Raw genomic sequence first — 24,946 nt, 5'->3', positions numbered from 1 at the left:
AAATACATCGGAATCTGGGCTCAGTGACCTGAAATGTGATGTTTTTAAAAAGCATTTTTATTTCTGCTGGTTTTCTTTTTGAATTCAAAAAAAAGACCAACATGATCCTGACTGGTATATTGTTGTAGCCCCTCAGCCTTTAGCTGACGTGGAAAGCAGTAAAGCGTTTTTTACATTTTCACAAAGTCAGAAGATGTCTTATCTGCAATAGATAAGAAATCATTAGGCGCTGACAATCTGGATCCATATTTACTCAAGTGTGCTATTATTGCTGGTGTAGTGACATTTTTATACTGGTTTAAAAAAAAATTAACTTGTGTATTGATTTTAAGTAACGCATCGATGTTTATGGTTAGGTACATTGCAACGATGGTGCTTTTTTCAAGAATGCGCTTTTGTTAAATCATCAAGTTGATGTAGGCTGTGATTCGATGATAAATTAACAGGCACCGCATTGATTATATGCAATGCAGGACAAGCTAGTTAACCTAGTAATATCAACCACGTGTAGTTAACCACTAGTTATGTGAAGATTGTTTAAGATAAGTTACCATTAAACTTACTTTGGCTCCTTGCAGCCAGAAGGTCCTTTTGATGCTGCACCCACAACAGGTGGTCAGCCTGCCAAGCAGGTCTCCTCGTAATGTAATCAGCGTCCATAAAGGCTGATTACCGATTGTTATTAAAACTTGAAAATCGGCCCTAATTAAAACAAAACAAAATAGCAGAGGTGATAAAGTAACGACCATGGAATAAATAAAAAAATATGGGTGGAGGGGGTTGGTTTTACCTCGCTCTGGATGATCAGTACTGCATGTATTTGTGGCTATCGTGCCATGGCTGTGTCAGGGTCGATTGGAATTTAAAATTAGGCATCACACTACCAGTAAAGTAACACCCAAGACAAATGTTTACTGTCAGTCAATAGCATCTGTTAGAATTTGTTCCTTTTTGTCAGAATAAAACAGGATATAAATGACAACATAAAACATCTTGGATGTAAAGAATTGGTCTCGCAATACACAAAAAAAGTTAGGACACCTACTCATTCAAGGGTTTCTTTATTTTCACCATTCCTACATTGTAGAATTGAAGACATCAAAACCATTAACACATATGGAATCCTGTAGTAACCAACAACAAAAAAAGTTGAACAAATCTAAATATTTTATTTGTGAGATTCTTCAAAAGTAGCCACCCTTTGCCTTGACAGATTTATGCTTTCTCTCAACCAGCTTCATGAGGTAGTCACCTGGAATGTATTTCAATTAACAGGTTTGCCTTTTTAAAAGATAATTTGTGGAATTTATTTCCTTCTTAATGCATTTGAGCCAATCAGTTGTGTAGTGACAAGGTAAGGTGGTATATAGAAGATGGTCTTTTACCAAATAGGGCAAAGTCCATATTATGGCAAGAACAGCTCAAAAAAAGCAAAGATAAATGACAGTCCATTACTTTAAGAAGGTCAGTCAATCCGGAACATGTCAAGACATAACGTTTCGTCAAGTGCATTTGCAAAAACCAAGCGCTATGATGAAACTGGACCTCACGAGGACCCCCACAGTAAAGGAAGACCCAGAGTTACCTTTGCTGCAGAGGATAAGTTCATTCGAGTTACCAGCCTCAGATTACAGCCAAAAATTGCTACAGAGTTCAAATAACAGACATCTTAATGCCAACTGTTCAGAGGAGACTGCGTGAAACATGGTCGAATTGCTGCAAAGAAACCACTACTAAAGCACACCAATAATAAAAAAAGAGACTTGCTTGGGTGAAGAAACAAGCAATGGAAATGTCTTGGGTCAGATGAGTCCAAATTTGAGATTTTTGGTTCCAACTGCCATGTCTTTGAGAGATGCAGAGTAGGTGAACGGGTGACCTCCGACTGTGTGGTTCCCACCATGAAGTATGGAGGAGCTGTGACACGGTCTGTGATTTATTTAAAATTCAAGGCACACTTAACCAGCATGCCTACCACAGCATTCTGAATGCTGCATTTGGTTTGCGCTTAGCGGGACTAGAAATGTGTTTTTCAACAGGACAATGACCCAACACACCCCCAGGCAGTGTAAGGGCTATTTGATCAAGAAGGAAAGTACTACATCAGATGACCTGGTCTCCACAATCCCCCGACGCCAACCAAATTGAGATGGTTTGGGATGAGTTGGACAGCAGAGTGAAGGAAAAGCAGCCAACAAGTGCCCAGCATGTGGGAACTCCTTCAAGACTGTTGGAAAAGTATTCCAGGTGAAGCTGGTTGAGAGGATCCCAAGACTGTGCAAAGCTTTCAAAGGGTGGCGACTTGGACATATCTAAAATATATTTTGATTTGTTTAACACTATTTTTGGTTACTACATGATTACATTTGTGTTATTTCATAGTTGTGATGTCTTCACCATTAATCTACCATGTAGAAAATGGTAAAAATATAGAAAACCTCTTGAATGAGTAGGTTCATCCAAACTTTTGAATGGTACTCTATACACACACGAAAAAATACAATGCTAGAAAGATATTGCTCAGCAGACGAAGGACCTCGGGTAGCTGTCTGGGAAGAACATAAAATTGTCTAATGTCACATTTACCTAAGTATTCAGACCCTTTGCTCAGTACCTTGTTGAAGCACATTTGGCAGTGATTACAGCCTCAAATATTATTGGGTATGACGCTATAAGCTTCACACACCTGTATATGAGGAGTTTCTCCCATTCTTCTCTGCAGATTCTCTCATGCTCTGTCAGTTTGGATGTTCGATCAGGTACAAGCCCGGGCTCTGGCTGGGCCGCTCAAGGACATTCAGAGACTTGTCCCGAAGTCACTCCTACGTTGTCTTGGCTGTGTGCTTTGGATCGTAGTCCTGCTAGAAGGTGAACCTTCGCCCCAGTCTGAGGTCCTGAGCGCTTTGGAGCAGGTCTTTTTTTTTAATGAAGGATCTTGCTGTACTTTGCTCTGTTCATCTTTCCTTTTACTGAAGAGTGACTTCCACCTGGCCACTACCATAAAGGCCTGATTGGTGAAATGCTGCAGAGATGGGAGAACCTTCCAGAAGGACAACCATCTCTAAAGAGGAACTCTGGAGCTCTTTCAGAGTGAACATTGGGTTCTTGGTCACCTCCCTGACCAAGGACCTTCTCCCCCGATTGCTCAGTTTGGCCGGGCGGCCAGCTCTAGGAAAGGTCTTGGTGGTTCCAAACTTCTTCCATTTAAGAATGATGGAAGCCACTGTGTTCTTGGGGACCTTCAAAGCTGCAGACATTTTTTTGTGTCCTTCCCCAGATCTGTGCCTCGACAACATTCCTGTCTAGGAGCTCTACGAACAATTCCTGCGACCTCATGGCTTGGTTCTTGCTCTGACATGCACTGTCAACTGTGGGACCTTACATAGACTGTTGTGTGCATTTTGAAATCAGGTCCAATCAATTGAATTAAACACAGGTGGACTCCAAATCATGTAAAAATATCTCAAGGATGATCAATGGAAACAGGATGCACCTAATCTCAATGTCCAGTCTCATAGCAAAGGGTCTGAATATTTATGTAAAAGGTATCAGTTTTTACCTTTAATACATTTAAAAACACTTTAATTGTTTATTTTTACAGTTTTTGCTTTGCCATTATGGTAGTGTGTATACTGATGGAAAAAAAAACAAATGTAATCCATTTTAGAATAAGGCTGTAATGTAACAAAATGTGGAAGGGGTCTGGATACTTTCAGAATGCACTGTATAAACTGATTCCTTCAAAATACACAAGCCAACAGGTGTCTGTCAAGTCTTGTTCGTATCACTATGTTTTTGTTAAGGGTTATCATTTGTTTTTATTTTACATTTTGATTGTAGTTTATGCATTTCTTTCTTTAATTGAACAATACAAAAATAACACTTATTTAGTTTACCTTCTTAGCTACGAGTTCACGCTTTGTCTAGGACAGTGAATAAGTAAGGGCTATGCAGACGTGAGCATCCTGAAGCAACAAAAGCACCAATAAACAAGCAGTGGGGGTGTGCTGACATGCTGTTCAGGAATTCCCCAGGAATACCTATACGTATTGCAGTAACATGCAGTTCATAATGTTAGCACTAAGCGTCACTATTTGTATTGAGAACATTTACTACAGTGCTTTACTACAGTCAAAGGTCATGCAAACAATCACTGTCATCACTAGTTACAAACAAAGTCATAATCCCGGCCCACTTAAAAATATGTCTCTTCTTAAATGTGATTTTAAACATAACCCTAACCACAGTGCTAACCTTATGCCTAAACCTAAGTGAAGCCAACTTTACAATAGACACATTTGACTTTGTTTCCACTTGATGGCACAGCCACAAGAGCTCTCATAAGTTAGCGGTTCATTACTTATCCAAACCCTATGAATATTACACTGTTACTCAATACAAAAAGTATTGGCTATATATATCTCTCTCTCAACTGCAAATTTCAAGCACCGATGAATTTTTAAAAAATGTATGCAGGCAAACACTTGCACTGGTTTTAATAACATGCATATTAATTTAGCAAGCTAAAGAAAAGCTGACGCCCTTTTGTACATTGCGTTGTAACGTACAATTGACCTCATATTAGCACCCCAAAAACATAATACTTCCAGGTCAACTGTAGTACAGTTGAGTAGCACAATCTCTCCCCTTTCCAGCAAAATCAATGACGAGATGCCCGTCTCTGCATGATTAAAGAAGACAATGAGCTCCATCTGGTCTTTTTAAAAAATGGCTGGTGGGTAAGCGAAACCTACAGCGTGTTAGGGGGAGATAAGCTGTGTGGGCAAACTGCTTTTTATACCTGATCTTATCACCTCTAAAATGTAAATAAAACACTAAAGAGTTTATATGTGTCATTACATACCCATTTAAAGGTTTGTGCCAAATTTGAATAAGGTTTTTAGGGTGGCACTAAAGTGATCTTCAGAAGTAAACAGCGTCTGGTGCGGCTTTTGAGAGTCATGTCTCGATGCAAAAAACGAATGCATTCAGTTGTACAATTGACTAGGTATCCCCCGTTACCCGATCACTATCCCCTTCTTGTTTTTAATCTGCGAGAGAAGCGCTACACCTGGTGGAGAAAGGCTGGACGACAGAATAAGTTGCATTATGCATGCTGTACTTTACGCCATGACACGTCACAATTTAACGTACAGCGTCAGAGTGGTCAGTATGGTCTACTTTCCCCCAATACTCATCGGGCTATTACCATGTCAATCAACGCTAGAATAGAAACGTAGTTCACACCCCAGATTGTAGCAACTGTTGGCATCAGTCCCATTTGTTTTCATTGAAGCCGTACGGAATAGGGTTCGTCAACAGTAGCTGGCTAGTTACAACAACCTTATGAAGGCAAGCACATGGACTAAAGGAACTGCACCAACTGTCTTGCTTTTTGTAGATTGCATATTTCAGAAAGCTAACTAAACCGACAAGCCCAGACAGTAAGTGTTATTTTTGTATTAAGTCAAAAGACGAGTTCATTTATGCGCCAGCCCAGCACTAGCTAACAGCTGTTAGCACATCAGCAAAGGATTGCTAGCTAGCTGGCTAGATTTACAAGGGTTAACTAGCCAGTTAATGTTAACTAGCTAAGTGAGGACGTGATAAGGACAGGCCTGCTTGCTCAGTGAAATGTACTTTTGATTATTTCAAATGTTCTGGCAGTGCAGGCCACTCAACATCGAACCACCATACTTTCTCCCATTATAACACAGGACTGAATGATATTCAATGAGCAGTTCACGTAGCGCACCCTCTTCAGGCAACCATTGAACATTTTAGAACATTAACGCATTTAAGTTGCAGGCGTATTTGTTCATTCTATCGGCACGATCGGTGGAACAATCGATACAAATAGACATCTATGAAAGGCTAACCGATAAATTGGTCAGGCTCTAATAGTATGTCTTGTCCTTTACCTGTGTATGTGGCTTCCTTGACTCCATAGGCAAGTGCTCCTGCCCCTATAAGCAGCTTGAACCCAAGACCTGCACCCCTTGGACCAGAGCCCATTCTGCTAGCCATCTGCCTCAACTGCCCTAGCAAACCCTGTAAAATGAGGGAGAGAAAAGAGAAAGCTCAAACAATGGCAGTTACAGGACAGTCAGACAGAGATTACATCAGTCACAGTGGTAGCTAGCTGGACTTTAAGAGCATGTGGTTATCACATAATGGAGCAGACTTCAAAATAAATTGTGTAACATCTACTACTAGCACAATCTGTAGATATTGTTATGATGGTCTGATTAATCATTTGTGTGCAAACTTTCTTACAAGCCACAATGTTGAATAACATTTAAACTTACGATACCGGTAACGTTAGCGCGGTTTTTCCTTTTGCTACTCGAAATTTGACAACATATCCACAAGAGGATAATTATTCTTTACCCGAGTTAGGCACAGAGGTAAAGTTATCTTTGATATTCAATTAATGACAATGAAAGTGTTATATCCGGAATCAGGGCAGAATATAAAACTAATTTTACCTTGGTAAAACCATATAGAATACCACAGTTTGAGTCATAATACCCATAAAACCTTGATGGCAAACAGGGAAATGGTTCAAATTCAAATTTTAGAAATGGCTGCGTTTCATGTAAGCATACCCTGGCGTGACATTTTGATAACCATGTAAATCTCTCTCGGACAAGCTGACTTTAATCCTTATATTTGACTCCATTTACTTCAGATAAACTGCTAAATTGGCATCAACATAGAATTCATGCAAGACTACAAATCCCTGCAGGTCATCTCTAGCTGACACCTTTGCTAAATTGTGTCAATTTAAAACTTGCACAAGACAGTGCACAGAATTGTCCATTTAAAGAAATATAACCAATTGATACATTACTACATTTAACTAACATTAGATAGAGATTCTTACATTTGGCTCGTTTCAGCAGTCTCAGCCATATCATGGCATTTGTCATTCTTAATGATAGCCACATTAGCGTTTCATTTTGGGGGAGTAAATACATCACCATGACCGAGAGAGATTTACACGGTTATCAAAAGGTCATGCTAAGGTAAACCTACACGAAACCGAGACTTAATTTGAAGTGTTTCTAAAATCACATATGGGAAAAATGAATGGTGCCAAAAAACTACTGGAACCAAGTTTACTGTGGATATTTTGTCTCAAATTTCGAGCAGCAGGACAAACCAGTAGAGTATACTATACTTTTATGCAACACTCTGGCTTGTAAGGAACATTTACGATTTTGCACACGTCTCAGGCTGTAACGATTTTTTACAGCCTGATTAATCAGACTAGTGTCATGATATCTTCGTGGCAACCTTCAACTTCATCCTTTCATAATGGACAATTACAAAACAAGTGGGTGTGGACTAACGTTGCTAACGTTAACTAGCAATGATTCTCAAACTGATAAGCTCGAGCGTGCAGTATACTAGCACCATCGGTCTCAGGCAGGATAATATAGTTACTATCTATATGAATGGTCTACCTCGCAAACCGCTGTCTATCTTGCTAGTTAAATCAGCTATCATTCTCATTCAAAAGCTAATGCTAGGTTGCATAGCTGGCTAACATGGTTGCTTCTACGGCGTTCCGTTTATGTTCATTATTGCACGAGACCAAGTTAATTACACAAATAATGTAGCTACTGTATTCGTTAGCTGCTTAAAAATGACGGTTTCAACTTACACCGGGCTCTTTATTCGCCATGCTTTGTTCTTGTTGGAAAGCGTAACTTGAAGTGAATCGAAGGTCGCGTGTGTTGAAAGTAGCACTTCCTGTGGGTGGAGCATCATTAAAAAATGTAGGCTTTATTTATTTCAGCGAGCTAAACACACCTGCTGCTGCAAACAGAAGCTCAAAATGCACAGATTCCAGTATGATGCAATTCAGTATGCTGAATTGTCTCATTCTGAAATGTACAGAATTTGAATTCACTGTAGACAATTACATTTTACACATTGCACATAAATGTGACTCAAATGTATCCAGTCCCTACATGGTCTATTGGCCCCTATGAGTCTCTAAAGCCTTGTTCACACTGGCAGTTTGAAGTAACTCAAGTGTTCCGTATATAGCCGAATTGAATCTGATCTTTTTCCTGCAGTCTGAACAGCCAAAAAGCACATGCAATCAGATATTTCTAAACACATTTCAATCCACCTTCATAGGTCAAATCAAATTTTATTGCTCACAAACACGTGTTTAGCAGATGTTATTACGGGTGTAGCGAAATTGTGTTTCTTGCTCTGACAGTGCAGTAATATCTAACAATTCATATCTAACAATTTCACAACATATACCCAATACACACAAATCTAAGTAAAGGAATAGAATTAAGAATATATAAACATATGGACGAGCAATGTCAGAGCGGCATAGACTAAGATACAGTAGAATAGTATAGAATACAGTATATACATATGAAATTAGTAATGCAAGATATGAAAACATTATTAAAGTGACTAGTGTTCCATTTATTAAAGTGGCCAGTGATTTCAAGTCTATGTACACTACCGGTCAAAGGTTTTAGAACACCTAGGTTTTTTCTGTATTTTTACTATTTTCTACATTGTAGAATAATAGTGATGACATCAACACTATGAAATAGCACATATGGAATCATGTAGTATTCAAAAAAAGTGTTAAACCGATTCTTTAAAGTAGCCACCCTTTGCCTTTGACAGCTTTGCACACTCTTGGAATTCTCTCAACCAGCTTCATGAGGTCGTCACCTGGAATGCATTTCAATTAACAGGTGTGCCTGTGGAATTTCTTTCCTTCTTATTGCTTTTGAGCCAATCAGTTGTCATGGACTCAAACGGTGGTATACAGAAGATGGCCCTATTTGGTAAAAGACCAACTACATATTATGGCAAGAACAGCTCAAATAAGCAAAGAGAAACAACAGTCGATCGTTACTTTAAGACATGAAGGTCAGTCTATCTGGAAAATGTCAAGAACTTTGAAAGTGCAGTCGCAAAAACCATCAAGCACTATGATGAAACTGCCTCTCATGAGGACCGCCACAGGAAAGGAAGACTCAGAGTTAATTTTGCTGCAGAGGATAAGTGCATTAGTTACCAGCCTCAGAAATTGCATCCTAAAAATAAATGCTTCAGGGTTCAAGTAACAGACATATCACAAGCATTTCCTTACACTCGCATTAATATCTGCTAACCGTGTGTAGGTGACCAATAAAATTGGATTTTGATTTGACGTCAACATCAACTGTTCAGAGGAGACTGTATGAATCAAACCTTCATGGTCAAATTGCTGCAAAGAAACCCCTACTAAAGGACACCAATAAGAAGAAGAGACTTCCTTGGGCCAAGAACACGAGCATTGGACATTAGACTGGTAGAAATCTGTCCTTTGGTCTGATGAGTCCAAACTTGAGATTTTTGGTTCCAACCGCCATCTCTTTGTGAGATGCAGAGTAGGTGAACGGATGATCTCTGCATGTGTGGTTCCCACCGTGAAGCATGGAGGAGGAGGTGTGCTGGTGTTTCAAACCACCTTCGTAGGTCAAATAAATACAATTTTATTGGTCACATACACATGCTTAGCAGAATTTGAACAATAAGGAGAGTGATGGAGTGCTATAACAATTGACCTGACCTCCACAATCCCCTGACCTCAACCAAATTGAGATGGTGTGGGGTGAGTTGGAATGCAGAGTGAAGGAAAAGCAGCATATAAGTGCTCAGCATATGTGGGAATTCATTAAAGACTGTTGGAAAAGCATTCCGGGTGAAGCTGGTTGAGAGAATGCTAAGAGTGTGCAAAGCTGTCATCAAGGCAAAGGTTGGCTATTTAAAGAATCTCAAATATAAAATATATTTTGATTTGTTTAACACTTTTTTGGTTACTGTAACGGCCGTTGTTGGTGGAAGAAGGTGAGGACCAAGGTGCAGCGTGGTATGTGTCCATATTTATTAGAATGAATGCGGAAATAACCAAAATAACAAAGAGAAACGACCGAAAACCGTTCTGGCTGGTGCAGACACACAACAGACAACAGAAAATAATCACCCACGAAACACAATAGAAAACCCGGCTACCTAAATATGGTTCTCAATCAGGGACAACGATAGACAGCTGCCTCTGATTGAGAACCATACCAGGCCAAACATAGAAATAGCAAATCATAGAAAAACTAACATAGACAACCCACCCGACTCACGCCCTGACCATACTAAAACAAAGACATAATAAAAGAACTAAGGTCAGAACGTGACAGTTACTACATGATTCCAAATGTGTTATTTCAATAGTTTTGATGTCTTCACTTTTATTCTACAATGTAGAAAATAGTCAAAATAAAGAAAAACCCTTGAATGAGTAGGTGTTCTAAAACTTTTGACCGGTAGTGTATATAGGCAGCAGCCTCTATGTGCTAGTGATGGCTATTTAACAGTCTGGTGGCCTTGGCTGTTTTTCAGTCTCTCGGTCCCAGCTTTGATGCACCTGTACTGACCTCGCCTTCTGGATGATAGTGGGGTGAACAGGCAGTGGCTCAGGTGGTTGTTGTCCTTGATCTTTTTGGCCTTCCTGTGACCTTTGGTGCTGTAGGTGTCCTGGAGGGTAGGTAGTTTGCCCCCTGTGATGCGTTATGCAGACCGAACCACCCTCTGGAGAGCCCTGTGATTGCGTGCGGTAGTGTTGCCACACCTAGCAGTGATACATCCCGACAGGATGCTCTCAATTGTGCATCTGTAAAAGCTTGTGAGGGTTTTAGGTGCCAAGCCAAATTTCTTCAGCCTTCAGCCACTATCTGTTTGGATGGACCATTTTAGTTTGTCAGTGATTTGTACATCTTCTCCACTGAGGTCCCGCCCTAAGAGCTAGAAGCAAGGCAGCCCTCTCTGTCGCTGCCATTTTAGCCATGGTGGTTTGAAATCAGATACAAATCTGATTCCTGCCATGCGACTTGTGTATGAATGGTCAGATCTGATTTATTTGCCCTCAAGTGGTTTGTAGACTTATTTGACATATATTGTTACTTGCTAGCTACTCTGTTGATAGTTTGACAAGAACATGTGGTCGCTTGTTAATTGTATGCAAACAAACCAGTGAATGTGCTAGCTAGTTGCTTGCTGTTGTTAGCCAAAAAGGTTTTGAAAGTTGGATCATCTTATCTTTTGAGGCTTTCAAAGTGTTCTTACACTATGATTTTGAACATTCAAAGCAACTGGGAGACTTCCATGGCAGGCATAGTTGTGCGTAAAACCAGTCTATTAATTCCAAATAATACAGTCAGTCCACCCTCAAAACACTAGCTTACTAGGGATTGTTTCATTATGCAGTGGAGCCTACTATATATAGCTATATAGCCTATCGTTTTTAGCTGCTATTCAGGTGCTGTTTATGAGGAGAAATGAAGGAGAATGAGAGGCTAAAAGAAAGATATTGTAGAACTGCTATATTTGAAGCACTACTCCCTTCTGCCCAGTTTTCCTGATGTTGTTACGGCAATCAACCTGTTTTTACCGTCGCTTCTGCAGAGAGATCGTTTTCTAAACTAAAACTCATAAAGAACTACCTAAATAGCTCACGGTCTGATATGCGCTTCTGAACACCTTTACATTTTATTTATTTATTTAACTTTTATTTAACCAGGTAGGCAAGTTGAGAACAAGTTCTCATTTACAATTGCGACCTGGCCAAGATAAAGCAAAGCAGTTCGACACATATAACAACACAGAGTTATACATGGAGTAAAACAAACATACAGTCAATAATACAGTAGAAAAATAAGTATATATACAATGTGAGCAAATGAGGTGAGATAAGGGAGGTAAAGGCAATAAATATAACATGGTGGCAAAGTAAATACAATATAGCAATTAAAACACTAGAATGGTAGATTTGACAGTAGATGAGTGTGCAAAGTAGAAATACTGAGGTGCAAAGGAGCAAAATAAATAAACAAATACAGTAGGGGAAGAGGTAGTTGTTTGGGCTATTTATAGATGGGCTATGTACAGGTGCAGTGATCTGTGAGTTGCTCTGACAGCTGGTGCTTAAAGCTAGTGAGGGAGATAAGTGTTTCCAGTTTCAGAGATTTTTGTAGTTCGTTCCAGTCATTGGCAGCAGAGAACTGGAAGGAGAGGCGGCCAAAGAGGAATTGGCTTTGGGGGTGACAAGTGAGATATACCTGCTGGAACGTGTGCTACGGGTGGGTGCAGCTATGGTGACCAGCGAGCAGAGATAAGGCAGGACTTTACCTAGCAGGGTCTTGTAGATGACCTGGAGCCAGTGGGTTTGGCGACGAGTATGAAGCGAGGGCCAGCCAACGAGAGCGTACAGGTCGCAGTGGTGGGTAGTAAATGGGGCTTTGGTGACAAAACGGATGGCACTGTGATAGACTGCATCCAATTTGTTGAGTAGGGTGTTGGAGGCTATTTTGTAAATGACATCGCCAAAGTCGAGGATCGGTAAGATGGTCAGTTTTACGAGGGTATGTTTGGCAGCTTGAGTGAAGGACGCTTTGTTGAGAAATAGGAAGCCAATTCTAGATTTAACTTTGGATTGGAGATGTTCTATGTGAGTCTGGAAAGAGAGTTTACAGTCTAACCAGACACCTAGGTATTTGTTGTTGTCCACATATTCTTAATCAGAACCGTCAAGTAGTGATGCTGGACGGGCGGGCAGGTGCAGGCAGTGATCGGTTGAAGAGCATGCATTTAGTTGTATTTAAGAGCAGTTGGAGGCCACAGAAGGAGAGTTGTATGCCATTGAAGCTCGTCTGGAGGGTTGTTAACACAGTGTCCAAAGAAGGGCCAGCATTATACAGAATGGTGTCGTCTGCGTAGAGGTGGATCAGAGACTCACCAGCAGCAAGAGCGACCTCATTGATGTATACAGAGAAGAGAGTCGGTCCAAGAATTGAACCCTGTGGCACCCCCATAGAGACTGCCAGAGGTCCGGACAGCAGACCCTCCGATTTGACACACTGAACTCTATCAGAGCTCTCTATCAAGGCTGTCGAGTCTGCCGATGAGGATGTGGTGATTGACAGAGTCGAAAGCCTTGGCCAGATCAATGAATACGGCTGCACAGTAATGTTTCTTATCGATGGCGGTTAAGATATCGTTTAGGACCTTGAGCGTGGCTGAGGTGCACCCATGACCAGCTCTGAAACCAGATTGCATAGCAGAGAAGGTATGGTGAGATTCGAAATGGTCGGTAATCTGTTTGTTGACTTGGCTTTCGGAGACCTTAAAAAGGCATGGTAGGATAGATATAGGTCTGTAGCAGTTTGGGTCAAGAGTGTCCCCCCCTTTGAAGAGGGGGATGACCGCAGCTGCTTTCCAATCTTTGGGAATCTCAGACGACACGAGAGGTTGAACAGGCTAGAAATAGGGGTGGCAACAATTTCGGCAGATAATTTTAGAAAGAAAGGGTCCAGATTGTCTAGCCCGGCTGATTTGTAGGGGTCCAGATTTTTCAGCTCTTTCAGAACATCAGCTGAATGGATTTGGGAGAAGGAGAAATGGGGAAGGCTTGGGCGAGTTGCTGTTGGGGGTGCAGTGCTTTTGACCGGGGTAGGAGTAGCCAGGTGGAAAGCATGGCCAGCCGTAGAAAAATGCTTATTGAAATTCTCAATTATGGTGGATTTATCAGTGGTGACAGTGTTTCCTATCTTCAGTGCAGGGGGCAGCTGGGAGGAGGTGTTCTTATTCTCCATGGACTTTACAGTGTCCCAGAACTTTTTTGAGTTAGTGTTGCAGGAAGCAAATTTCTGCTTGAAAAAGCTAGCCTTGGCTTTTCTAACTGCCTGTGTATAACGGTTTCTAGCTTCCCTGAACAGCTGCATATCACGGGGGCTGTTCGATGCTAATGCAGAACGCCATAGGATGTTTTTGTGTTGGTTAAGGGCAGTCAGGTCTGGGGAGAACCAAGGGCTATATCTGTTCCTGGTTCTAAATTTCTTGAATGGGGCATGTTTATTTAAGATAGTTCGGGAAGAAATTTAAATAAAATATCCAGGCATCCTCTACTGACGGGATGAGATCAATATCCTTCCAGGATACCCCGGCCAGGTCGATTAGAAAGGCCTGCTCGCTGAAGTGTTTCAGGGAGCGTTTCACAGTGATGAGTGGAGGTCGTTTGACCGCTGACCCATTACGGATGCAGGCAATGAGGCAGTGATCGCTGAGATCTTGGTTGAAGACAGCAGAGGTGTATTTAGAGGGGAAGTTGGTTAGGATGATATCTATGAGGGTGCCCGTGTTTAATGCTTTGGGGGGGTACCTGGTAGGTTCATTGATAATTTGTGTGAGATTGAGGGCATCAAGTTTAGATTGTAGGATGGCTGGGGTGTTAAGCATGTTCCAGTTTAGGTCGCCTAGCAGCACGAGCTCTGAAGATAGATGGGGGGCAATCAGTTCACATATGGTGTCCAGAGCACAGCTGGGGGCAGAGGGTGTTCTATGGCAGGCGGCAACGGTGAGAGACTTGTTTTTAGAGAGGTGGATTTTTAAAAGTAGAAGTTCAAATTGTTTGGGTACAGACCTGGATAGTAGGACAGAACTCTGCAGGCTATCTTTGCAGTAGATTGCAACACCGCCCCCTTTGGCAGTTCTATCTTGTCTGAAAATGTTGTAGTTTGGAATTAAAATTTCTGAATTTTTGGTGGTCTTCCTAAGCCAGGATTCAGACACAGCTAGAACATCCGGGTTGGCAGAGTGTGCTAAAGCAGTGAATAGAACAAACTTAGGGAGGAGGCTTCTAATGTTAACATGCATGAAACCAAGGCTATTACATTAACATTTACATTTAAGTCATTTAGCAGACGCTCTTATCCAGAGCGACTTACAAATTGGTGCGTTCACCTTAAGACATCCAGTGGAACAGCCACTTTACAATAATGCATCTAAATCTTTTAAGGAGGGGGGGGGTGAGAAGGATTACTTTATCCTATCCTAGGTATTCCTGAAAGAGGTGGGGTTTCAGGTGTCTCCGGAAGGTGGTGATTGACTCCGCTGTCCTGGCGTCGTGAGGGAGTTTGTTCCACCATTGGGGGCCAGAGCAGCGAACAGTTTTGACTGGGCTGCGCGGGAACTGTACTTCCTCAGTGGTAGGGAGGCGAGCAGGCCAGAGGTGGATGAACGCAGTGCCCTTGTTTGGGTGTAGGGCCTGATCAGAGCCTGGAGGTACTGAGGTGCCGTTCCCCTCACAGCTCCGTAGGCAAGCACCATGGTCTTGTAGCGGATGCGAGCTTCAACTGGAAGCCAGTGGAGAGAGCGGAGGAGCGGGGTGACGTGAGAGAACTTGGGAAGGTTGAACACCAGACGGGCTGCGGCGTTCTGGATGAGTTGTAGGGGTTTAATGGCACAGGCAGGGAGCCCAGCCAACAGCGAGTTGCAGTAATCCAGACGGGAGATGACAAGTGCCTGGATTAGGACCTGCGCCGCTTCCTGTGTGAGGCAGGGTCGTACTCTGCGGATGTTGTAGAGCATGAACCTACAGGAACGGGCCACCGCCTTGATGTTAGTTGAGAACGACAGGGTGTTGTCAGGATCACGCCAAGGTTCTTAGCGCTCTGGGAGGAGGACACAATGGAGTTGTCAACCGTGATGGCGAGATCATGGAACGGGCAGTCCTTCCCGGGAGGAAGAGCAGCTCCGTCTTGCCGAGGTTCAGCTTGAGGTGGTGATCCGTCATCCACACTGATATGTCTGCCAGACATGCAGAGATGCGATTCGCAACCTGGTCATCAGAAGGGGGAAAGGAGAAGATTAATTGTGTGTCGTCTGCATAGCAATGATAGGAGAGACCATGTGAGGTTATGACAGAGCCAAGTGACTTGGTGTATAGCGAGAATAGGAGAGGGCCTAGAACAGAGCCCTGGGGGACGCCAGTGGTGAGAGCGCGTGGTGAGGAGACAGATTCTCGCCACGCCACCTGGTAGGAGCGACCTGTCAGGTAGGACGCAATCCAAGCGTGGGCCGCGCCGGAGATGCCCAACTCGGAGAGGGTGGAGAGGAGGATCTGATGGTTCACAGTATCGAAGGCAGCCGATAGGTCTAGAAGGATGAGAGCAGAGGAGAGAGAGTTAGCTTTAGCAGTGCGGAGCGCCTCCGTGATACAGAGAAGAGCAGTCTCAGTTGAATGACTAGTCTTGAAACCTGACTGATTTGGATCAAGAAGGTCATTCTGAGAGAGATAGCGGGAGAGCTGGCCAAGGACGGCACGTTCAAGAGTTTTGGAGAGAAAAGAAAGAAGGGATACTGGTCTGTAGTTGTTGACATCGGAGGGATCGAGTGTAGGTTTTTTCAGAAGGGGTGCAACTCTCGCTCTCTTGAAGACGGAAGGGACGTAGCCAGCGGTCAGGGATGAGTTGATGAGCGAGTTGAGGTAAGGGAGAAGGTCTCCGGAAATGGTCTGGAGAAGAGAGGAGGGGATAGGGTCAAGCGGGCAGGTTGTTGGGCGGCCGGCCGTCACAAGACGCAAGATTTCATCTGGAGAGAGAGGGGAGAAAGAGGTCAGAGCACAGGGTAGGGCAGTGTGAGCAGAACCAGCGGTGTCGTTTGACTTAGCAAACGAGGATCGGATGTCGTCGACCTCTTTTCAAAATGGTTGACGAAGTCATCTGCAGAGAGGGAGGAGGGGGAGGATTCAGGAGGGAGGAGAAGGTGGCAAAGAGCTTCCTAGGGTTAGAGGCAGATGCTTGGAATTTAGAGTGGTAGAAAGTGGCTTTAGCAGCAGAGACAGAAGAGGAAAATGTAGAGAGGAGGGAGTGAAAGGATGCCAGGTCCGCAGGGAGGCGAGTTTTCCTCCATTTCCGCTCGGCTGCCCGGAGCCCTGTTCTGTGAGCTCGCAATGAGTCGTCGAGCCACGGAGGCGGGAGGGGAGGACCGAGCCGGCCTGGAGGATAGGGGACATAGAGAGTCAAAGGATGCAGAAAGGGAGGAGAGGAGGGTTGAGGAGGCAGAATCGGGAGATAGGTTGGAGAAGGTTAGAGCAGAGGGAAGAGATGATAGGATGGAAGAGGAGAGAGTAGCGGGGGAGAGAGAGCGAAGGTTGGGACGGCGCGATACCATCCGAGTAGGGGCAGTGTGGGAAGTGTTGGATGAGAGCGAGAGGGAAAAGGATACAAGGTAGTGGTCGGAGACTTGGAGGGGAGTTGCAGTGAGGTTAGTGGAAGAACAGCATCTAGTAAAGATGAGGTCGAGCGTATTGCCTGCATTGTGAGTAGGGGGGAAGGTGAGAGGGTGAGGTCAAAAGAGGAGAGGAGTGGAAAGAAGGAGGCAGAGAGGAATGAGTCAAAGGTAGACGTGGGGAGGTTAAAGTCGCCCAGAACTGTGAGAGGTGAGCCGTCCTCAGGAAAGGAGCTTATCAAGGCATCAAGCTCATTGATGAACTCTCCGAGGGAACCTGGAGGGCGATAAATGATAAGGATGTTAAGCTTGAAAGGGCTGGTAACTGTGACAGCATGGAATTCAAAGGAGGCGATAGACAGATGGGTAAGGGGAGAAAGAGAGAATGACCACTTGGGAGAGATGAGAATCCCGGTGCCACCAGCCCGCTGACCAGAAGCTCTCGGGGTGTGCGAGAACACGTGGGCGGACGAAGAGAGAGCAGTAGGAGTAGCAGTGTTATCTGTGGTGATCCATGTTTCCGTCAGTGCCAAGAAGTCGAGGGACTGGAGGGAGGCATAGGCTGAGATGAACTCTGCCTTGTTGGCCGCAGATCGGCAGTTCCAGAGGCTACCGGAGACCTGGAACTCCACGTGGGTCGTGCGCGCTGGGACCACCAGATTAGGGTGGCCGCGGCCACGCGGTGTGGAGCGTTTGTATGGTCTGTGCAGAGAGGAGAGAACAGGGATAGACAGACACATAGTTGACAGGCTACAGAAGAGGCTACGCTAATGCAAAGGAGATTGGAATGACAAGTGGACTACACGTCTCGAATGTTCAGAAAGTTAAGCTTACGTAGCAAGAATCTTATTGACTAAAATTATTAAAATGATACAGTACTGCTGAAGTAGGCTAGCTGGCAGTGGCTGCGTTGTTGACTTTGTAGGCTAGCTGGCAGTGGCTGCGTTGTTGGCACTACACTAATCAAGTCGTTCCGTTGAGTGTGATAGTTTCAACAGTGCTGCTATTCGGGGCTAGCTGGCTAGCTAGCAGTGTTGATTACGTTACGTTGCGTTAAAAGAACGACAATAGCTGGCTAGCTAACCTAGAAAATCGCTCTAGACTACACAATTATCTTTGATACAAAGACGGCTATGTAGCTAGCTATGTAGCTAGCTACGATCAAACAAATCAAACCGTTGTACTGTAATGAAATGAAATGAAAATGTGATACTACCTGTGGAGCGAATGCGACCGGGTTGTTGAGTGAGGAAGTTCTATTCGGTAGACGTTGGCTAGCTGTTGGCTAGCTAGCAGTGTCTCCTATGTTAAGGACGACAAATAGCTGGCTAGCTAACCTCGGTAAATTAAGATAATCACTCTAAGACTACACACTCTAAACTACACAATTATCTTGGATACGAAGACAGCAAAGACAACTATGTAGCTAGCTAACACTACACTAATCAAGTCGTTCAGTTGAGTGTAATAGTTTTTTACAGTGCTGGTATTCGGAAGACGGTGGACGTTTGCTAGCTGGCTAGCTGCTGGGCAGATAGCAGTGTAGACTACGTTAGGACGACGAAATACGATAATTACGCAATTATCTTTGATACAAAGACGGCTATGTAGCTAGCTAAGAAGAAATTAAGAAGATTAGACAAATCAAACCGTTGTACTATAATGAAATGTAATGAAAAGTTATACTACCTGCAGACCGAAGCGCTCGGATGCGACCGCTCGCTCCAACCCGGAAGCCTAAATTACGGTTACAGAAGTCGTCAAAAGAGAGCGCCTGGGGAATAGGAGTGGAGCTAGGCACTGCAGGGCCTAGATTCACCTCTACGCCAGAGGAACATAGGAGGAGTAGAATAAGGGTGCGGCTAAAAGCAATAAGAATTGGTCGTCTAGAACGTCTGGAACAGAGAGTAAAAGGAGGTTTCTGGGGGCGATAAAATAGCATCAAGGTATAATGTACAGACAAAGGTATGGTAGGATGTGAATACAGTGGAGGTAAACCTAGGTATTGAGTGATGAAGAGAGAGATATTGTCTCTAGAAACATCATTGAAACCAGGAGATGTCATTGCATGTGTGGGTGGTGGAACTAATAGGTTGGATAAGGTATAGTGAGCAGGACTAGAGGCTCTACAGTGAAATAAGCCAATAAACACTAACCAGAACAGCAATGGACAAGACATATTGACATTAAGGAGAGGCATGCTTAGTCGAGTGATCAAAAAGGTCCAGTGAGTGGAGAGGTTGGTTGGGGGTTCACGGCGATTTAGAGAGCTAGCCAGGCCATCGGTAGCAAGCTAGCATAGGATGGAGGTCTGTTGTTAGCCACCTCTTGCGTTCCGTCAGTAGATTAGTGGGGTTCCGTGTGGTAGAGGGGATCAATCCAAATCACACAACAACAACAAAAATAAAAACAATAGATATAGTTATAGAGGCCCAAGAAGAAAACATAATAATAATAAAAATAAATAAATTGTCCGATTGTCTATTCAGATAGCAGCCGGTAAGACAGCTAACGGTTAGCAGGCCTCAGATGGGCGTTCAGGTAACGTCGCGACGGAGGAGCCAGCCGGATCTCCTTCGGGTAGATAACGTTGGCAGTCCAGTTGTGAAGGCCCGGTGGGGCTCCGCGTAGGCAGTAAAACGGGTCCGGATAGGTGACTGTAGCCCAGGAGTGATTGATGGAGCTCAGAAGTGATTGACGGAGCTAGCTAGCTCCGGAATAATTGATGTTTGCTCCGGAATCGACAAAAGCCGATAGTCACACGGATAGCAGCTAGCTAGCTGAGAGCAGTTGAATTCCAGGGACATGGAGAGAAAAATTGGTCCGGTATGTTCCGTTTCGAGCCGCCCTGCGCCATACAAAACTGGCGATAGACTTTCGAGCTAAAGGATAGCTGATGACCACAAACCGTGGTTAGCTGAATACTAACGATATGCCAGTAAAGAAGCTAACTAGCTTCTGAACTAGCTTCTGATTAGCTTCTGGATTAGCTTCTGGGCTAGCTTCTGGCTAGCTCCTGGCTAGCTTCTGGCTAGTTTCTGGCTAGCTTCTTGGAGTTTCTGGCTAGCTTCTTGGAGGATTACAGATTTGAGGTAAATAATACTTTTTTATAAATATAAATTGGTGAGGCGGGTTGCAGGAGAGTGTTTTGAAGATGAGTTGATGGAAAATAAAAATAAAATGTATGTGAAAAAAGTTGTAAATATATATATATACAGGACACGACACGACGAGGACAAAAGACGTCTGAACTGCTATGCCATCTTGGTTCCTTGCTTAATGCTGTTCATCGAATATGACTATGTACAAAACCAAAATCACCTTATTTTTATGCATATAAAAATCTTCTGATGGTATACAAAGTCTGCCAACCTCAAAATTGGTATGGCCAAGGTAAGCAAGCCCGGATAAAATGAACAAACTTACAAAGAGGGAAAGACACAGGAGTGTAGTGGAAAAATGATAGAATGTGATACTTGCGACTGGCAGCTTGCAAGCGCCTAGGCCCAGCGTAATGACTCAATCACAATTAATGACATTGTTTGGTTGGCAGACCATCTGTGGGCTATCACACTGGTCAAACACACCTTATCTGTGGCTTTCTCGTGGGAGGGATGTTCCCACAAAACCCTGGGACACCATTGGAGTTGAAATCGTCAAAATGAATGTTACTATGTGAGTTAAATTGTCATGTTTGGGATGTTTCCAGAGTTCATAAAGAGTGACACATTTTGTTATGTTTTACTGTACTGTAAGTGGATTTATTGTTACAGGGAAACTGTTATTTTGTTCAGCGGATGTCGGATAGTTCAAAAGTGGAGCGACACAGTGGGTGCACTCCTATCATTTAAATTGAGTCGATTAGATTAGAATCTGGCTGTGTTGTTCCTGTCTATTGTTTTTACTAGCACAATGCAAATAATTGTTCATTCAGGTTGGGGCTGAGTTCCTGCTTGAATTTGGTTAAAAGGACAATGAATTTCTTCATACTATGAAAAGTTGTTAGCAATCTCGTGTGTATCAGTAACCACATTAAGGCTTAGCCTATTGGTGATAGTCGTTTACTCCGAGTAGTCTGTAATGTATCATGTATTTCATGTACACTGTAATTGTTTGAGAGTTAATTATTTGTGACTAATAAATTATATTACTTAAATTGAGTAAATGCATTCCTCGTTTTACAGAGTAATTCCTTGATTGACTATACGCTTATAATTTAGTAGGTCTATTGGTAGTTGTTATACACACATATATACGCACATATATACACATAGCATATGCTTGTGTACCACCTTATAATTTAGTAGGTCTATTGGTAGTTGTTATACACACATATATACGCACATATATACACATAGCATATGCTTGTGTACCACCTTATAATTTAGTAGGTCTATTGGTAGTTGTTATATACACTATACACACATATATACACATAGCATATGCTTGTGTACCACCTTGACATCCCTGATCTTTTTTTGGTTTGTTTTTTGTTTATTTTTGTTATCAAGACTTTATTTAACTAGGCAGTTAAGAACAAATATTATATCTTATTATATCTCCGGCCTCTAGGTCACCAGGCTGCTCGTTATGGCGCACACCTGTCACCATCGTTACACGCACCTGTGCTTCATCACTCACCTGGACTCCATCCCTTCCTTGATTACCTGCCCTATATATGTCACTCCCTTTGTTTCCTTCCCCAGGCTGATTCCCGTCTGTTCTTCGTTTGTGTTTCTTGTTTTGTATTATGTTTTTATTTTTTTTATTTTACACTCACTCCCTGAACATGTTTCCAGACTCTCAGCGCACATCATTACATCAGTGGTATGAAGAACTGAAGAAATCAGCAACCCTCTAAATGTACACATAGTGCTCCATTGGTATCAGACCTCAGGATAAGACCCAGAAGCAGACAGTTCGTGAAACAAAAATGTATTACAAAAACAGGGGGTAGGCAAACTATAGGTCAAGGGCAGGCAGAGGTCCGTAATTCAGAGCAGAGTCCGAAAGGTACAGATCGGCAGGCAGGCTCAGGGTCAGGGCAGGCAGAGGTCAGTAATCCAGGGCAGTGTCACAAGGTACTGAACGGCAGGCAGGCTCATGGTCAGGGCAGGCAGAGGTCAGTAATGAAACCAAGGCTTTTTTGATCACAGAAGTCAACAAATGAGGGACATGCAGGGCCTGGGTTTACCTCCTCTCCACCGAAAGTCCATGGATCCAGAAGACGTTCTACACCATGAGCTGGGTCGTCTCCTTGGCTGAAGTTAGCTTGGGGAGGGGGATGAAATGGGCTGTTTTGGAAAACCTGTCCACCACCGTGAGGATAGTGGTGTTGCCATCAGGTGGAGGGAGACCAGTGACGAAGTCCAGGGATATATGTAACCAGGGATGGTGAGGGACAGAAAGAGGTTGAAGGAGGCCAGCCGGAGCTTGCCGAGGAGTCTTGTTCTGAGCACAGACAGTGCAGGCGGCGACGAACGCGGAGACATCCGGAACCATGGTGGGCAACCAAAAGCTTTGTAGCACAACGGCCAGGGTCTGACAGGAGACACTGGAGGGCTTGTCGGTCGTGGAGGAAGTGTTTTTGAGACTAGTGGAAAAAGACGAGGATGTTGTTGAGGAAGAACACAAACCGGTTCAGCATATCCCAGAGAACGTCATTAACCTGGAACACAGCAGGAGCATTGGTCAAACCGATTGGCATCACCAGGTATTCATAGCGTCCACTAGCAGTGTTGAAGTCTGTCTTCCACTTGTCACCTTCCCATATCCGTACCAGGCATTCGGCAGGTCTGTCTGACTTGAAGATAGTGGCAGCGGGTAGCGGTTCCTAACCATTGAGGCCCCGGTAGTCCATGCACAAATTAGAACCCTGCGCCGGCGGGGGAGGCAGAAGGATGGATACCCCTTGCAGCCAGGGAGTCCTCGATGTACGTCTCCATAGCCTTGGTCTCCGGATCTGACAGTGAAATGTCCCCGGGGTGGTGTAGTGTCCAGGAGAAGGTCAATCCCGCAGTGATAAGGTCGATGCGGAGGAAGCGAAGTGACCCCGGCCTTGCTGAAAACCTCCCGGAGATCCTGGTACTCTGCAGGAACGGCAGAGAGGTCCGAGGCTTCTTCGAAGCCTACAGGAAGACGTCCCGGGGCAGGCTGCGCCGACTTCAGGCAATGGGCGTGGCAGAACGGGCTCCAGCCCACGATAGTACCAGCAGTCCAGTTGATAAGGGGATTGTGGCGCTGGAGCCAAGAAAACCCCAATACAACAGGAACCTGAGGAGATTTGATGAGCATAGACTCACTGTGGTTCCCAGGAACACGCAGGTGGATAGGAGTAGTTTTGTGGGTAACCCTGCCTATAGAGCGCCCATCCAGTGCTCTAACGTCCAGGGGACTGGAGAGGGGCTGAGTGGGGATGCCCAGCTCAGACACCAGTGTGGCCGTCCATGAAACTCTTGTCAGCCCCAGAGTCAATGAGAACCCGGAGAGATTTAGACTGGTCACCTCACAGCAGGATGGCATGGAGAGAGGTTTGTGTAAGGGGAGAAGAAAAACTCTCCTTATGGCCCACCAGAGTATTCGTACGTACTGATGAGCCCGGTCTCTTTAAAGGACAGGAAGACACATAATGACCGGCAGTTCCGCAATACAGACAACTCTGGGTGTTAAGTCTGCATAAGCATTCGGCTGGAGCCTCTGAGAAAAGTGAGTCGGCAGACCTCCGAGACTCTCGGGGGACCTCGGGTAAGCTCAGATCCTCTCGGGGACGTAGATGCCGGGGACTTCCGGAGTTCCTCGGAGGCAATGTGGGATCCTTGGGCAAATGAATGGGACCGAAATCCCACCTCTCCCTCCTACATTCCCGTAACCGCCCATCGAGCCGGACGGTCAAGGCGATAAGAGAATTGAGATCCATAGGCAGCTCCAGGGCTGCGAGCTCATCCTTAACCTCCTCAAATAATCTATGAAGGAATGTGTTGAACAGGAATTCCGGGTTCTAGGCACTCTCGGCAGCCAACGTGCGGAAATCAACTGCATAGTCCGCCACACTGCGGCAGTCTTGGCGAAGCTGCAGTAACTTCTGGGCAGCCTCTCTCCCGGACAACGGAGAATCGAAAACCTTTTTCACCTCAGCCACAAACTGCTCCAGGCTGAAACACACGGCAGATTGTTGTTCCCACACTGCAGTAGCCCAGGCGAGAGCACTCCCGGACATTAGCGTTATGAGCTATCTTCGAGCAGTCCAAGGGGAAGGACGAGGGCTGCAGCTCGAAGATGAGGGAACACTGGGAGAGAAACGCCTGAGAGGTTCCTGCCTGTCCAGCGAAGCGTTCCGGAGGAGGTAAGCAGGGTTCTCAGGAACCCGGGGTGGCCTGGAGAGATGCACTGCTGACAGCGGTGTTGCTGGGGGGCTGGGAGGCTACTGTCGTGGCCGGCGGCCTCACAGATAATCAGCGGAATTGCTCCAACAATGAGTTCAAGGCACAGTCATGGCATTCTGCCAAGGCCTGGAATCCATTCATAAGACCTCAGAGTATCTCCTCATGTCTCCCAATCGTGGCTCCTTGGGAGGAGATGGCGTTGTGGAGCTGGTCCGAGTCTGCTGGGTCAGTCATGGCCAGTTCGTACTATCAGACCTCAGGATAAGACCCAGATGCAGACAGTTCGAAGTAACAAAAGTTTATTACAAAAACAGGGGGCAGGCAAACGTCAGGTCAAGAGCAAGCAGAGGTCAGTAATCCAGAGCAGAGTCCGAAAGGTACAGAACGGCAGGCAGGCTCAGGGTCAGGGCAGGCAGAGGTCAGTAATCCAGGGCAGTGTCACAAGGTACAGAACGGCAGGCAAGCTCACGGTCAGG

The 24,946-nt window shown here is 44.4% G+C and overlaps 1 protein-coding gene across 3 annotated transcripts in view; it reads right to left on the bottom strand.

The window, feature by feature from the left end:
* The window catches only part of phb2a (prohibitin 2a), a 31,916-nt gene extending 24,139 nt beyond the window's left edge, over window positions 1-7,777 (bottom strand). For all 3 annotated transcript variants that reach the window (XM_029642038.2, XM_029642039.2, XM_029642040.2), the window contains exons 1-2: window positions 7,670-7,777; window positions 5,922-6,051 (exon numbers count right to left, since the gene is read on the bottom strand). In XM_029642038.2, the coding sequence (XP_029497898.1) occupies window positions 5,922-6,051; window positions 7,670-7,690 (151 nt within the window). In that variant the 5' untranslated portion in view covers window positions 7,691-7,777. The remainder of the gene's footprint in view (window positions 1-5,921; window positions 6,052-7,669) is intronic.
* Window positions 7,778-24,946: the final 17,169 nt, after the last annotated feature.

This window comes from Oncorhynchus nerka, linkage group LG9b, assembly GCF_034236695.1.
Source record: "Oncorhynchus nerka isolate Pitt River linkage group LG9b, Oner_Uvic_2.0, whole genome shotgun sequence".
NCBI lineage: Eukaryota > Metazoa > Chordata > Actinopteri > Salmoniformes > Salmonidae > Oncorhynchus > Oncorhynchus nerka.
Note: the sequence above shows the minus strand (reverse complement) of the source record. Positions and strands in the feature narration are given on the sequence as shown.